This window comes from Megascapheus bottae, chromosome 5 (assembly GCF_031878675.1).
Source record: "Megascapheus bottae isolate mThoBot1 chromosome 5, mThoBot2.hap1, whole genome shotgun sequence".
Lineage (NCBI taxonomy): Eukaryota > Metazoa > Chordata > Mammalia > Rodentia > Geomyidae > Megascapheus > Megascapheus bottae.
Window position 1 is genome coordinate 60,031,739 of NC_143513.1, and position 17,011 is coordinate 60,048,749.

A 17,011-nucleotide genomic window follows, 5' to 3' on the forward strand; every position below is an offset into this window, starting at 1 on the left:
TGTCTTTTATATGATCTAATTTGCCACAGAAACTTTCTAGTTTCCATTTAATTCTGTTTTCTTATTGATCATCTCTGAGGGCTTTTGCCTCTTTTTTGAAGTCTTATTTTAGAATTTCTAAGGACCTCTTGTATATCAGTGATGTATTTGTATTTTCCTTAATCTCCATTCACTGGGTGGCTGTCTTTTCATTGGATGCATTTGCTATTTCATGGACTTCTTTTAGGGACTATTTGTTTAATCCCATTTTACAACAAACTAGTCATACCTGTGACAACATTTTTATCAATTAGGCACCATATATGCAATAGTGGTCTTATAAGATTATGTTACCTATGAACGCAATAGACATCTCAGTTTGTGCAAGTGCACGATATCATATTTGTATAATTACAAAATGGCCAAATGACACTTTTCTCAAACTCTACTTCTACTCTAGACTATCTGTGTGCAGATCTTCCTTCAATTCCTTATGTGTGCATCAATTTTCTTTTCCTGAGTCTACGGCCATTTAGAGGCACTGACTTTAACATGGAAAGGGATGAGATACTATTTCTTTACTCTAATTTCCCAAGTCACAAAAGCCCCGAACTATTTTCTACTCAAATATGATCTTTAAAATCTGTCCTTCTAAATAGTGAACTTTGTTATCACTCAGACACTAATACTTAGAGTTTTGGTATCTCAGTACATGCAAAACTCTGGTCTCCAATTATTAACTAGATAAAAGAGAATAAAATGTAAAAACATCCATGGATTTCAAAGAAAGTTGTAGAAGATAGGCTCTTAATACCAGACAGTATTGGTTAGATGAGAATTTTAGGACCCATTAAAGACACTAAAGTGACACAGGGTGAGTTGTTAGTCCTCTGGGGTGTCAATACAATCTACCAGTGGGTCTGATTCTGCATTAGTTGCTATAAGGAAAAATGCTTCTGTGTCCAAGAAGTTAAAAAATTACTTTTGGACATCATTTCACTTTATAAATTGCTCCAAAAGAATGAATCACATTATAGGCAAGATTAAACTCCCTTGATTCTACTTTAGCAATATTCTCACAAAGAAAAATGATTATCTGAAACAGGTTTTTTTTAAATATCATGAATAAACATGAGTGTCAATCTGTTCTATATACTTTGAGATAATTGTAATCAAAACTCTCCACCCTTTCCCTAGATCCCTCAGTTAAGATTCCATGTAGAATAGATCCTCTCTCTAGCTCTCAGTAGTCTCCTCAGATATTCATGCAAGAACTGGTCCTTGGTTGCTTTATGTTCAGAAGAGATTTTCAGCTGGGCAAGGTGGCTCATGCCTATAATCCTAGCTACTCAGGAGGCTGAGATCTGAGACTCTTTTCTCCACTTAATCACTGAAAAATAGGAAGAGCGGCTGTGGCTCTAGGGGTAGGGTGGTAGCCTTGAGCTGAAGAGTTTATGGACAATGCCCATGCCCAGGGGTAAGGCAGTAGCCTTGAGCTATAGAGCTCAGGGACAACACCCAAGCCCAAAGTTCAAGCCCCATGACCAACAAATAAAAAAGAGAGATTTTCCCTTTGCTAATTTGGCTACCATCAGAAATAATGACTAAGTGAGGATTCAATTGAAGGCCAATTGGAAGTCAATGTTGAACTGTTTCTAGATAAGAATATAGGGGAGCACTTACCTATTGTGCTTAGAAATACTGTTCAGTTATCCAGAATATATATATCTTCTAGTTTGCCTTAATGGAAAGACTATCAACATCTTATATCAAACAAGGTAGAACATTATTGCTAATGAAGTCCAACATCATATATATCTATGTATATATGATATATACCTTTATAATATTTAAAATGCCTTATTAAATCTTAGCACAATTCTGAAAAATATTCGCTGGGCAATGTCACTAAGAAAACTTTGGTTTTTATTTTTTATTAATGTAAGAGAGGCAATGCTCAAGAACAGTAGTTGTAAAAATTACCAACATATTCTTATGTGGAATGAAGCATTAGGAAAGAGATTAGGGAAAGCATTTAATTCATCATGACCCAGACCACACTTAAGTTGGTAACATAAGGTTTTAGAATCATCTTCCGCTGGTGGATCAAATCTCCACTTGACTAAGAGAGTAGGTTTCTCATAGCCAAAAATGTTAAGACTTTTTTTAGGAGTGTCTCAAAACTGTTTGAGATTAAAATATGTAATTAAAAGTCACTTCCTTATGTCACTGGAAGTATATCCGGGGGATCTTATTTTCCCTGGGCCGCTTCCTGTATTTTTCTTTCTCTGGTTACTGGATGTCATGAGGTGAACTACTCTGTTCTATCACATCTTCTGTGCCATGATAGACTGATACTTAAGAGACTCTAAGCCAAATAAACAGATTTATCCTCTTGCAAAAAAAAAGTCACTTCTGGATTGTGCTTTGTTAAATTGTGTCAACATACGATTTGCTGTCTTGATTTTCTATAAATCAAATTTAAAATAATAGAAATCCTTTGGTTGTCCATTTGAATTCAGTTTATGCCTTTAGAAATGTATGAACCTTTTATGAACCACGGAAAATTCATAAGCCTCTGAAACTAGCCTCAGATCAAAAATGGGGTTAATCATATCCATCTACACATAATTTAAAGGAGTAAGTGCAATTATGTACGTGAAGTTGTATAATAAACAGGCAAATGCTAGGTACCAGTTCTCCCAAATGCTCCAAGCAAGGGCATGCCTGCTTTGGTCCTGCTGAATCTCTTGGAGGTAGTGCAGTGTGTTGACTCATAGGGAATGCTCAGTACAGACTCTGAATGAATAATAACTGTTCTTCTCCAGTGGTGAGTCAGTGAGACTTGCTTACATCACAGTCCCAACTATGAAATTTCTTTTGTTTTCTCATGAATAAAGCATGGAGGTTGGAATAAATGATCTACAAATGTCTTTAAAATGTGACATTCTGATTCCAGGAATCCTTACTCTCAGGATCCTGGAAAGATCATGTGACTTCACTGCTCTGTAGTGTTCTATCCATAGCTATAATTATCTGTCTATACTGTGCAAGGCAGAAAAACCATATTGCCTCAATCAGCCTGTTAGTTTAGAAAAAAAGTGAAAAAAATATGTCAATAAGTGGTTAATAGAGGAAGAATCCAAATTCATTTGTATAGACAGTCTGCTGAGTAATTCTTATTCCAATTACTAAACCCAGCAGAAGAGAAAAAATTTCTCAACTGTGAATCATGAGTCTAATAAAATCTCCAAGGACTTGTGTAAATACTTTTAAAACACTAGTGCTTATTTCATGAAAGTTGTTGAGAAGATAAGGCATTGTTTATAGTTATAGCAATATATAGGAAAGTTAAACCTGCACTCCCTTCTCTTTCCCCTTATATTCTTAGTCTGGGAATATTTGTCTTGATTAAGCATGATTCCACCATGACGACTCAGAGTTCAAGGCCTTCATTACTATGGGAGAATAATGATCAAGATGCCAAAGTTTCTATGGGTGGGTGGACTTGAGGAGGCTCCATTTCAGATTAGTTATCTGTATTTCCAGATATAGGTTTGGCTGGTGAATGACCTCCACCTGTAACCTGAAGCCCCTAAACACTTACAGATGGGTTTATGAAGCTTCCTAGGGTCAGTTATTTTGTGAGCAATCAGCTGAGTGGATACTGGAGACATCTTTGTCATTTAATTATGTGAATTGGGTTTATGGGCAGTAATTTGATTCCTCTCCTCCATGGAGCTTAAGAAAGCCAGTTAAGCTATTAAAATCTGAATGGGTAGACAGCCTGGGGAATTCCAGAGCCTGTGACTCAATTATAGGGGCTTTCACAGGCCAGTCACTACTCAGAAATGACAAAAATCAGAATAGGTCCAAACATAGTCCAAAATATCAAACTAGATCCTGTTGATTGGATTTTAATCATGCAAGATCTAGGCCACACCGTGTTTAAATACCATGTGAGCAGGTCTCAAGTAGATCATGTTTGCTTTTCACTTCTTTGGGAAGAATAAAATTAAAAAAAATTATCCCCTGAAAATTTAAGTCAAAGAAGAAAGGCTTTTGGATTCCTTTCATAAGTCAGTTGTCATCTGCCCATAGGTCTTCAGTCAGCATGGTGGGAGAGGGTTTTATGTTATTCATCACATGGGCTACTTCTCTACCTACTCTACCTCAGCTTCCCTCCAGGCTGTGCCATTCCTTTCCCCTGTCCTGTTGATCTCGTTGGACTGCACTTTGATTTCTTCTCTGTGCAAATATCACCGCCCATCAGGTGTAGCCTGAAGTGGGACTAACAAATTTTGTGGTCTTAAACTGGAACTTCCTAATGTCTTCACTTCTTATTGTCACTAAAACTTAGGCTTTCTCTATTTTTCTTCTTTGTAGTGTCTCTTCTTGATTACCATTCTTTTTGACGGTCAATGTTACTCAACTATTTGATACAGAGTTATAACATTCTACTCCTCCATCTTCCAGGCTATTTCTTGGGGAATTTATTGTTGTTGCTGTTTTGTCTTTCTTATCCAATGAGTGTTGTGAAACTCAGGAATTCCTAAGAATTTAACTTCCAGCTTCTAAAACCACATTATTATTTCTCCTTGTTAACCTTCGATCCTTTGTTTGATTCCCCAGAGTTAATGCCTTCTCAGGAACCAAGAGGCCTCCTTCTTTCCCAGACCCAGAGACAAACAGGGTAGGTCTGAGTTAAAAATAATCCTTATCTTTTTACCTCTGCCACATGATGCTGAGGGGTTCTAGGACTATACATTTTCCAAAAGACCCTTCCTGCCTGATCAACACAGACCAACACTGGAAATTCATCCCATTCAATGTATACTCCAGTGAAATGCTCCTTATTGAAATTGGCTTGCATTTCAGTTTATGATTTAATCAAAAGTTTGAGTTCTTAGCACTGATTCTTGATCCCCAGAATTGGTTCCACACTAGAACACTGGGGACCATTCCATTTTTAACCTATCCTCTCTTCCTTTGTTGAGAGCACTGGGCAATGTCTAGAGATATTTGTCATCATCACAACTTAGGGTTTCAGAGAGCTTTCTGGCATCTAGTAGACAGAGACCATATTGGCTTCTCTATTTCCTGAATTGTACAAAGAGATAGATAATGGGGAAATTTCATGGATAATTTCTGAGCAAAAATATTTGAAGGAAATGGTTTGGAAAAAAATACAGACATAGAACTATCTCTTTTTTTAGATAAGTCAAGCAGACATGGAAGTATCTAGAAAAGCATGGAAGCATTCTGAAGTTTCTGGAGTCCCAAAAAGCAGTGAACAGCCCAAACCATGATGGACACACTTGGATTCACAGTTAATTCAGGTTATCACCCAAAATAAAGTTCCCCAAGGAAATGGAAATGTGACGTCAAATTTTCTTTCCCAGAGGAGAGTTCGTTCACATTTTCAAATAAATAGCCTATATACTCAGGATGTACAAATCTCAAATACAGCTAAGGGATCTTGCATGTTTCTAATCAAGTTGAGAACATGTCATTTCAGCCCAGAGCAAATACCTATAGGGAAAGCAATAACTCAATGAGGTTGACAAGGGTGATTTACCAGGTGTAGACAGTCACTGAATTTACAAATACTACCACAGCATACATAGCGCCAAGAAAATAGCAAATCTTCAGATTGTACCCACAAGAAAACAGAGCAAAAATATGCCACAATTCTTCCATTCTAAATATAAGTTTTATACATTCACTCACAGTTATCAGTAAGGTAAATGTGTTGGTTTCTCTGGAAATCTTTACAAACTTGAAAGATGCCTCTTGGCTACATCATTTAAAGGTTGGGCCTGAGAAAAGATGCAGGAATTGTTCCCATAACCTGTAGGGATTCTTTTTTACCAGAGGGTTTGGCAAGACTATCACGAGTTTAAAATAACAAAGTTAACACAGAAAATTTACTTTATTATGTTTTGATTTCACAGAAAATGTAGACTTGTAAATAACAATAGTTCTTCATAATAATCTATGTGACACTTTTATTACTTTATAGAAGTGGGAGGTTTGGTTAAACAGGAATCCATGTGAATATCAGGGAGAAAAAAGAGCTGAAACAACTATGATATAGAAAAATAATGATCATGTTAGACTTTGCAAAGCACCTGTCACTTTGCTGATCCCCAGAAAAATGTAAAGAACATACTCATGGATGAGTGAAAATTTCTCTGCTCAGGTAAGGAGAAGGTCAGAATGAGCACACCATAGCTGTCAGCTCACAGCAGTAGATTGCTTTTCAGAAGTTCAGCAGGAGCCTGAAGAAAGTTGTTTACCAGCTTTGGAACCAGTGAGGTCTATTTGTTGAGTACAACTCTTGCTTTTAAGACCAGGAAACATAGGTTGATGTATGGTAAAAAGACACAAAAGAAGGTTCTGGTCGACTGGGTGTTTCTCAGAGCTTTTATTTAGAGGTGGGCAAAGGGGAGATCAATTTTTTTCAGCTGAGTGAAATGACAGCCGCCCTGAGCCAGCTTCTAATAACAACATCCAGGCCTAACAATGCCATTGGGCAGAGAGCATGCACAGTCCTGTTGGCCACACTAACACAGCCTGCTGGAGGTCTCCTTCTACAGATAGGCATGGTGAGGATCCTTACTGATTTAACATGACCCACAACAGTCAATGTCAAATGAGATCTTCTGAGTTCTCAGAAGGAGAAATGGGGTACTTGGCTTTTGTCAAGGTTTATAATGATTCTTCAGAGAGAGGATATAGTTGTGATAATTTCAAAAGCATATCTTCCACCTCAACACGCATTACATAATGGATATGGAGGATCTGAGTCATGGTCTGGGGCCCTGAGCCTCAGGAAGAAGCGGTTGGGTGGCAGGGACACAGGGAAGCAATGGCAGGAAGGAGGGTGGGAGTGTCCAACAAGAATGGAAAATGACACTGCTCATGATCATGGAGTTTGGTCAGTCACTTGGCAAATGCTACTTAGCTCTTTTCCTCTGTGTTCCTTCCCATTATTTGGCCCAACCCAGATCCCATTGCTATCTGATAGGCCTCTCTTCTCAGGCGTCTACTGGATTCTGGTGACACTAGATAAGCAAGTAGTCCGTGTTCTGGGAGCCAGGCAGTGAGGGAGCACAAAGCTTGAGCTAAGTGTGGTCGATGTTCTGGAGGCTTTTGTGCTTAGACCTAAGCCACTGGAGGAGATAAAGTGGCTTCTGAAGACAGCATTCACTCCTTTCTACCATAAGGGTCTTTCTAAAATGCTGTAAATCAAATATACCACAAGAATACATCCAAATACCTTCTCCCAAAATCAGATTAGGGAAGTACATCAGTTGAAGAAAGCAACTCATATACTAGGTCTCAGGGTCATGGGCAAATCATATCTTTAATATGGAAAACTTCAGGGCTCTAGGCAAGATCTATCATGGAAACTTATTTAGACACCCAGAAAAGTAATGGGTCTTATCTTTGCCCTAGGAAACTTTGATTTATAATAGTTTTGTTGGAATGGAATTTATAAGTGGACTTGATATAAATGGGTCTTTCCATTATTTTGTTTGGGTAATGTGTGCCTCACATTGTCTTGAAACCTCAGGTTAAATAGAATTTAGGTTATCTGAGGATCCTGGAAATTAATTCACTGCTTACCCTTAAAGAAACAGAAGTTTCTTCTTTCAGAGGTAAACACAGATCTATTTTCTGTGGATCAGCCTTGTCTTCTTGCTGCTTATTAGGAGGAATGCGTTTCAGAATTAAAGAAGGAGAAAGCCAAGGAGAGATGAGAGAAATTGCTTTCCCTGAGTAGATCAAGTGCTGAGCTTTCTCATACTCGCAGAGTAAACTTCTTTGTGACCAAGCACTGAGGTTATGGATGGTATTTGTATGGACTCCTTCACTTCTTCAAGTTTCAGCTTTTCAGTACTCCCAAACTGAGGGCAGCTCAGATATCCTCTAAGATTCTTTTCTATGCTAAATATTTATATGAATGCACATGCAAATACAGTAGGCACATATATATATATGTATTTACATATAAAATGACGAAGAATATGTGTATATGTGTGAGCGTGTGTGTTGTGTGTGTGTGTGTGTGTGTTTTCATTTTTTTATTTTTGTGTTTTTGTCTGTAGTGGGGCTTGGACTCAGCCTGGGCAGTGTCCCTGAGCTCTTCAGTTCAAGGCTACCTCCCTGTCCCTGGAGCCACAGTGCCAGTTCCAGTTTTCTGTTGGTTAATTGAAGATAAGAGTCTCATATGCTTCAGTGCCCCAGCTGGCTTTGAACTACTATCCTCAGATTTCAGCCTCCTGAGTAGCTAGGATTACAGGTGTGAGCCACTGCACCTGGCTATTTTTTTTGTTTTTGTTTTTGTTTGTTTTTGTCCATTGTGGGGCTTGAACTCAGGGACTGGGCACTGTCCCTGAGCTCTTTTGCTCAAGGCTAGTGCTCTAGCACTTGGAGCAATAGTACCACTTCAGATCTGGGTGGTTCATTGGGGGTAACAGTCTCACAAACTCTTATGATCCTCGGATCTCAGACTCCTAAGTAGCTAGGATAACAGGTGTGAGCCACCAGCACCCTGCCATGTATATAGTTTTATGGCTTTACATTCATCTAGTAGCAGAATTGCTGATGGTTTGGGGAGCCCCATGAAAGCATCCACCCCAAACCTCAGTGTAAGTGGAAAGTAGGACTTTCTCCCTAGCCTGGCCATTTTCACATTAAGCACAGAAGAACAACATCCTTTCTCCAATGTTTCCACCAACTGAATCCATGGAATAATAAGAGGACTGTGGATGTAGTTCCATAGCCAAGCTCTTGCTTAGTAGGCATAAGGCCCTGGGTTCCATCCCCAGCATTTCAGAAAAATCCGAAGTTAAAGCAGTGCAAAAAAGATGAAAGAACAACTTTGGAAAAATGACACAATGGCTTGGGACCTTAAGACTGAGGGGAAAGGGACAAATTCAGTCAATTTTAAGGCTGAAGCCCTCTCAAAATATACAGAGGCAAACAGAAGTTATGATAAGGTACTTTCCATAAATACCAGTCTGAAGGACTGATATCAAATCAACGATAAAACACAGTGAAAGTTAGTGTGAAAGAATGAGCAAGAACCCATAATATAGCACTGGTTTTATATATTGAAATACTTTGTTAGCTAATATAGCTCTGAAGATTAAGATTTTTTTCCAGTCACGGAATTTGAACTCAGGACCTGAGCACTGTCCTTGGGCTTTCTCAAGACTAGAGCTCTAGCACTTGAGCCCAAGTAAGTACCACTTCCAGCTTTTTCTATATATGTGGTACTAAGGAATTGAACCCAGGTCTTTGTGTATGCAAGGCAAGTGCACTCTACCACTAGGCCAAACTCCCAACCCCAATGTGGCTCTAAGAATAAGAGAAGTAAGAATCAAATTGCACATGGTAATGACAGGAAGTTTTACAGATCTCACCTTTCTTTTCTTTAATAAAAAAATGTGACAGGCAATTTCTTTGTTTTCTTTGAATGGCATCTTTTGGGTGATGACAAAAGCAAACCACTATTTGCATATTGATGTTCCCACAATTACAGTTGGGCTGCTTAAACATTGTCTTCATGTTACAATGTATTTGCAATATGATATAGTATGGTTACCAACTATATAAGCGAGGCTATGTGCCAAATGCTTCAGGCAACAGTATTATACCATCTTGTAAGCATAAATAAACACAATTTAAAAAGACAGGTCATGAAGGGTGAGGATAGCTGCTGATGCTCCTTAGCGTGTGGGATTGACTCTCAGGCATGTTAGCATTTTGAAGCCTGATCCAGGCCTGATTTAGCTCTGGAATCCTTTCTGTCAGCATTCCACTAGTCTTGTCATCCCCAAAGTTTTCATCCTCTAAGTTATTTCAATTGTAAAATTCCATGAGTCACATACATATGCCCAGATAGGAATTTTCCTTCTTTGCCTCTCTTTATCTGTACTGACATATTTTTTCTGATATTCTACTTTCTAAGTCATTATTTCACCATATTCACCCAATAGTTTTAACATATCACTGGATCATCCATCTTCCTTTAAATTTTATCTAGATCCCCATAGAAGGCAGTCTTATTTCCTTTGATTCTTTATATGGGGGGGTTAATGATGGAAGGCAATTACTTTCTGAAGTTCTGATTATTGGGAAGAATGAAAACACTGGGTCAAAGGACATACTTTTCCACCTCAGAGTTCAATATAAGCAATGAACATTAAGAACAATCTGCATTTAAAACCTGAACTTTATTCACAACCAACCTTCTCTAAGCAAGGATAACTTCTCAATAACAAAGGATGGTAGCTGTGAACATCACTTGGTCAGACAAAAGCCTTGCCTGGATAATTCAAGAATTAAAAGCTAATTTGGTGACAGTTGGTTCTGCTTTCTTTAACTTGCTCCACTCCCACATCCTCCAAAGGAAGCATGGGATTTCTTAACTGTGAGCATTTGCTGAAAGACACAGAGAAAGTTGCTTTGAAATGCTTTCCTCACCCCCGAGCCAATTGCCCTAGATAGAGAAAGCGTAGGTGACACAGATCTGGGCTCATTACTCTCCTCCTCATAACAGCCTGTCATGCCATTTCCAAAGCAAACTGAGCTGGAAGAGAGGTGACCCCAGACTGATGAAGATGGTTAGAATAGGGTATACATTATGCTCAGCTTGTGGCCTCCAGTCCTGGGACCCCAGGGAGAGAGAAAGGACTTTCACTGAGAAAAAGGCCATCTGTCTTAGGAAATAACCTCCTCCCCAACCTTCCCCAAGAACCCAGAGGTCCAGTGTCTTCTCAGATCCAAGACTGTCCTTTCAGGAGAGAAGGTAGATGAAGACTCAGCGAGGGTCATGTAGGAGTTGTCCAGTCAGCACTCTTGGGAGCCTTGCAGGTGTGCACATCCAGGGCCTCCAGGCAATCCTGACAGCGCACAGCACAGCACCAGTGAAATTTACACTCACACTTGGTCATCCGTGTCACTCGAGATGTGTCATAGCCTCTCCCGCAGCACATGACTTCACAGCTGTCCATGCCCCGGGAAGTCAAGTTGCACACACGGCCTGCTGTACCCAAGGAGCCTGGAAGACAAACCAGAGAAACATCACTTGAAGGGTTTGAGCAGTCTACACAGAGCCTTAGAAGAGTTTGGAATTTCATTCTCCAGGACAAAGTCTGGATGTATCTCCACACAGCCTGGGACTGTTACCTTTGTTCTGTGGGTCCCTGCTCTGTGTAGCTTAGAGGTGGCACATGGGCAGGGTACAGGAAAGATGGACACAGAACTCTGGATTGCCTTGGAGAGTTGAATGCAAAAATGGATTTATACTGGTTTCTTCTCTTCCAACCTCAAACTACACACAAAGAATCAATGATTGATCCGGGTTTGCTTTCTCTAAATTTGTAAAGCATGGAATCTTTAAAAGAGACAGAGATCTATGACCATGTACCTGGCTTATTAGGAAGAGACCAACACTCTGGCTTCTGGTGGAGAGGGCTGGGGAAGAGTGGGTGTCATTTGAATGGGACCTGGAGGAGGGAGAGAGCAGCCCAATCTCATTCATCACCATCTCTCCCTTTTTTTTTTTTTTTTTTTTTTTGCCAGTCCTGGGCTTAAGCTCAGGGCCTGAGCACTGTCCTTGGATTTTTCTCAAGGCTAGAGCTCTACCACTTGAGCCTCAGCACCACATCCAGCTTTTTCTAAGTATGTGGTACCAAGGAATCGAACCCGGGTCTTCGTGCATGCTAGGCAAGCACTCTACCACTAGGCCAAACTCCCTGCCCCACCATCTCTTCTTTTAACCCCCTGTCTTACAGGCTGGAAACATTTCAGAGATACTTGGTTGAAGCTGGGATTCCAGATCGTCTGAGAACCAAATCAGCATAAAAAAAGTGAGGAATTACTAGTGGAATGTCACCTTAATCAGTGATCCATTTGTAAAATATATACATATTCAGGCTTTATGCAAGTGTATGCAAATGTATATTTACATATTTCCCTTTTAAGAATTTCAAATATTGAAAGCAACTTAATCTGTTCTCTTCCAGGAGAAATACCCAGAATTCCCATACAAGAATTTTATCAGATAGCAGAACTGAGTATAGTTGACATGGAGAGTTCTCTTGGCCTTCAATGATGCTTTTCCAAGGACAAGAGTCCCAAGAAGCTATGCTGTAGAGCAATTAAATAGCTCATCTGGCTACCGATGACTGGACATATGTGGGCACTTAGTTCATTCTGGGCTAATCAAGTAGGTTTCCTGGGAGTGCGGGAATTTTGAAAGACTGGTAAAATTTCCAGAGAAACTCAGTACCCATTGAAACTGTGCGCTGAAATGAAGGCCTGTGGGTAAGTGAAGAGCCATAGAGAGAGCAATGAAGCAGATGTACAGAAACACTGATGATCAGACAAGGAAACAGAATGCTACTTAGTGCCACTCTACTTTCTGCTTCTACTTCTGGAAGCCAAGCTACATGTATGTCAACCTTTGAGCTCCTTGAGACTCTGTCCTTCTAATAATTTCTCCCTTTTAGCATAAACTGTTCCTGTTTCTGTTACTTGTAGTCAATGCTCCAAAATAATTGGCAGACCCGAAAAAAAGAAATTTATCTACTTTTAAGTCAGCACAAAAAAGATAGTGACTTAACTTTTATTTTCAGTCCTTTCATCATGTAACTAGGAAAGTCTTGCTCCTCGCATCTCCCACAAAGAGAGCCTCGTGACATTCTGTTTACTGCAATCTGTTCTGTCTTAGAATTATCTATATAAATGTCATATTACTCTGCCTGTTCAGAATGACCAGAAAAGTAGCAAGGTTCAAGCAAGGCGTGAGGTCAACAAAAGCAGAGGGTGTGTATGTTGGGGGAACGGGGACTGGGATGGGGGGAGAGACTTTCTCTGCATGGTCAGCCTCAGAGAGTAGGAAGACAGATCAGAGGAATTTCATGAGGACAGGAAGGATGACAGAGGACTGGGGTCAGGGTGGAGGATAGGTCAGCCAGGGGTGGCTCCAAAGCCCACACCATGCTGAAGAAGCAGAGTTAGAAGCTTCAGCAGCTGGGCCTAGAGTCAAAGAAACCACGAGGAGAACAGTACTCCAAATCACTGATTGTGCAAAAAGCACTTAACTGCCAAATGCTGTCTCTTAACAGCACACATATTATTTCATTTGATAAACATTTAGTGAACACAAACATGTGTAAGATGCTGTGTTGGCTGTTTGGGGTTTTGAGGAAGGGAAGGAATAAAATAAATAGAGCCCAGCTCCTATTCTCAAGAGACTCATAATGTAATGAAAGGATAAATATGTGGAAAGATACTTTCAGTACTTCTGAATAATTATTTCATTTTCTCAAGACCTATTGCAAACCACAGTATAGTCATGTGCAAAGTTTCATGGCAGACAAAACTTGAAGAGTGAAATTATTTACAATGTGGGCAAAGTAGAGTTCATTCTTAAAGTTGCTATGTGTCATCTGTATGGTCATGGGCAAGTTAATCTTGTGTAAAAAATTGGGATTAAATAATTTCTTCCACATAGAGTTTACACAAGGATGGAATGGGGGTGATGGGAGAAAGTGCCTGCCACAGTAAATTCTCCCCAGTTGTTAGTCATGCATCCATTCACTTAGCAAGTGTTCATTGAGTACCTACAGTGTGCAGTACTGGGAGGTTGGAACTGTTCACTGAACAAAGAATTGGCTCTGAGGAACTGCAGTACAAAGGAATATATTGTAATAATGACATTTCCTAGTATTATTCTTTCTTTTCTTTTTTTTTTTTTTGTCCATCATAGGACTTGAACTCTGGGCCTGGGTGCTGTCCCTGTGCTGTTCAGGCAGGAAGTAGAGTTGACAAGGAGGAAGTAACTGAAGAATGTTCATTCTACTCCCGAGAAAAGAGGCTTTTAGAACCCCACAATGTGAGAAGTTCCAGCAGATGATGAGCACAGAGCCATGGGCTGTGGACTGAGTGAGAAGGGAGAGCATGCGGCTGCTATGTGGTAGGGCATCATGAAGGAGCGTGATAACGAAGGGATGAATAGACAGAGCTGCAACGACTGAGGAGGCCCAAGCAGGCAGTTCACAGTCATCTGGGGCCATTAAACATTGGTGGTTTGCTTTATAGACAATCTGACACAGACTGGGTTTTCGAATGAAAACAAAGTAAATAGAATGGGAAAACATATAAGTGATGTTCAAAAATCAAGGTAATGGCTTCCCCAGGAATGAAAGGGGTATGAGAAGGCTTCGAGAACTTTTCAAATTTCTTATCTGGACATGAGTTACATGGGCATATTTACTTGAGAAAATTCATTCTACTGTACTATCTGTACCGTGAATGTATTTTTTTTATTCTTTTACAAGTAGCCACATTTTCCTCCCCCCTCAAAAGATACAAAAGGAACCTATGTGATGGTTCCATCCAATACCTTTTTGGATATACCAATCCATCATCTGCTTGTCCCCCACACAGGTTGAAGAGACCAGGCAAAGGTCTTTCTTAGTCAAGTGATTGTGTTAATAAGGAGCTGTGTTTGTGGCAGGGTGTCTGCAGTTCAGCTAATCCTTTCAAATACTTGTAGGGAAAGCATGACTGTCATTCTTGGCCTGTATCTGAACATGTTCAGCTAGCATAGAAGGTTTATACACTTTCTATGTGCACTGTATATTTCTGTAAGAAGCTAACATAGAACCAGGTGCTGGAGTCTCACACCTGTAATCCTAGACATTTAGGACCAGGAGGTCTGAGGATTGCTGTTTGAAGCCAGATTGGGTAGTAAAGTCTATGAGCCTTATCTCCAGTTAACCACCGAAATGCTGGAAGTGGAGCTGTGGCTCAAGTGGTATAAGGCAGGAAAAAAAGAGAAAAGAAAGAAAGAAAGAAAGAGCAAGCAGGCAAGCAAGCTCCAAGCAAGCAAGCTAAAATGATGACATTGGTTGAGGAGGAGAGAGGTCACATGGGTCAAGGTCAGAAAAGCAGCAGAAGTCTGGTGTATGAGGAGCAGAAAGGTGCCACATATGGCTGGAATACCACCTTCAAATAGAGAGGCTGAAGAGGAAAATAGAAGCTGCATCCACCAATGTCTCTGTGTGCTAGAATAAGGGAATGAGAGTTTAATGTAAGGGTACAGGAATTCTGTTGAGGATCTTAATGCACATATATTGTCTGGTGGGATGGAGCTGGAATGGCTTGAATTGGTCCAGCATGGGGCTGAAGACAAGTTAGAGCCTCATTAAGTACAGGAGGAAGGACAGGAGGCAACATCATGAAGAAAGTGGGAAGGGGAAAGGATGGAACATAATGAGCATGGGCAAAAGGAGGAGAGAATGAGGAGTCCAGAAGGGTATCCAGCCTTGTTGAGTTATTCAGGTAGAAATATTTGCCAAGAAAGTACTTGCCAAGATTCAGAAGGGAAGTTGGGGTTGAACTCTCTTGTGTATGGGAGGGGGAAGAGGGTGGAACTGAAGCCAGGGATGAATGAACTCCTCAGTGGGTATGAAAAGCACTCTCATTTAGCATCCCAGATGAAAGTGACTTTTTACCCAAGCATTCTTCACTTCCACCTATCTGCATTTTTTAAACTGTGAATATATTACAGTGATTGGATTCCTTATCTCCGTTTGTGCTGTGGGATTTAGTGGGCAAGGTCTTTTGCTGACATCTAACTTGGTATTCTGGTGGTTTTCATTCCTCCTATGCAGAAAGCTGGACTGAACCCCATCATAATAGAAGGAAGTGAAGTGACCTCAACATCCTCATCACACAAAGAGAGAGTTAAAGTGATAGTCAATGACACTCATTTAAAAAGTGGTTTCAGGAGCTAGACGCCAGTGGCTCACGCCTGTAATCTTAGTTACTCAGGAGGCTGAGATCTGAGGGTCATGGTTCAAAGCCAGCCCGGGCATGGAAGTGGGAGAGACTCTTATCTCCAGTTAACTACCAGATAACTGGAAGTGGCACTGTGGCTCAAGATGGTAGAACAGTAGTCTTGAGCTGATGAGCTCAGGCACAGCTCTGAGGCCAAGAGTTCAAGCCCAATGACCTAAATAAATAAATAAATAAATAAATAATAAAAATGTGGTTTCAGGGAAAGAAACTGAGGTTGTGGTAATGAGATATTTCATAGTGGAATGCTCATTTATAAAATAATGGAAAACAAGGACTTAGAGTATGCCATTCTTCACTGGTTGTGCAAACAGATCATGAGACGACCAGTAAGGAAGATAGCAGGAGGTTCTTGAGAATTGAGAGCCACTGGTGTGGGAATATCAGTGAAGCTGAAGCCTAAATAGAGCCTAGAGCCTAGAGTGTCCTGAGGTACTGGAGCACCAAGTAATGGTCCCACAGGGAAGGGAAGAACTGCCTCTGAAGAAAAAAGAGAGGATGCAGGGCCGGGAGTTTGGCCTAGTGGTTAAAGTGCTTGCCTAGCATGCATGAAGACCCGGGTTCGATTCCTCGGTACCACATATATAGAAAAAAGCCGGAAGTGGTGCTGAGGCTCAAGTGGTAGAGCTCTAGCCTTGAGAAAGTCCAAGGACAGTGCTCAGGCCCTGAGCTCAAGCCCAGGACTGGCAAAAAAAAAAAAAAAAGAGAGGATGCATCAGCTCAGGGATGGTCTAAAAGTTGGCTTTCTCTGGGGTTTTGATATGAATAGATGAAGTGATAGACTCCAGTGAAAGAAGAGTTTGGATACTTTTGCCATTTTAGCACAATTTAGAGCTACTTCATCAAGACTCTAGAAAGAGCCTGTTTTGTGTGAAGAGTGTATGTGGAATTGACTGATCTTGCTTTGCTTTAATGCATTGATGGCATGCTTCCTTATCATTGTTAGCAGTAGGGCTTTATGGTCTTCAGGACCTACTGTTGATCTTTGTAAAACACAGAGAGATCATTACCAATATGCTTAAAAATAAAAGATAAGCATTAAGCTTAGGCATTTATATATGCATGTTAAAGCTATTTCTTTTCTTTTCCTTTATGGTTTATCTCATTTGTAACCGTATCTGACATTTTGCTCCCTGGTACATTGTATATT

General features: G+C 40.3%; 1 protein-coding gene across 1 annotated transcript in view; it reads right to left on the reverse strand.

Annotated features, from left to right (window-relative positions):
• Positions 1-9,341: 9,341 nt before the first annotated feature.
• The window catches only part of Wnt2 (Wnt family member 2), a 41,830-nt gene continuing 34,160 nt past the window's right edge, over positions 9,342-17,011 (reverse strand). The window contains exon 5 of the mRNA XM_090332370.1: positions 9,342-11,053. Coding sequence (XP_090188496.1) covers positions 10,824-11,053 — 230 coding nt within the window. The 3' untranslated portion in view covers positions 9,342-10,823. The remainder of the gene's footprint in view (positions 11,054-17,011) is intronic.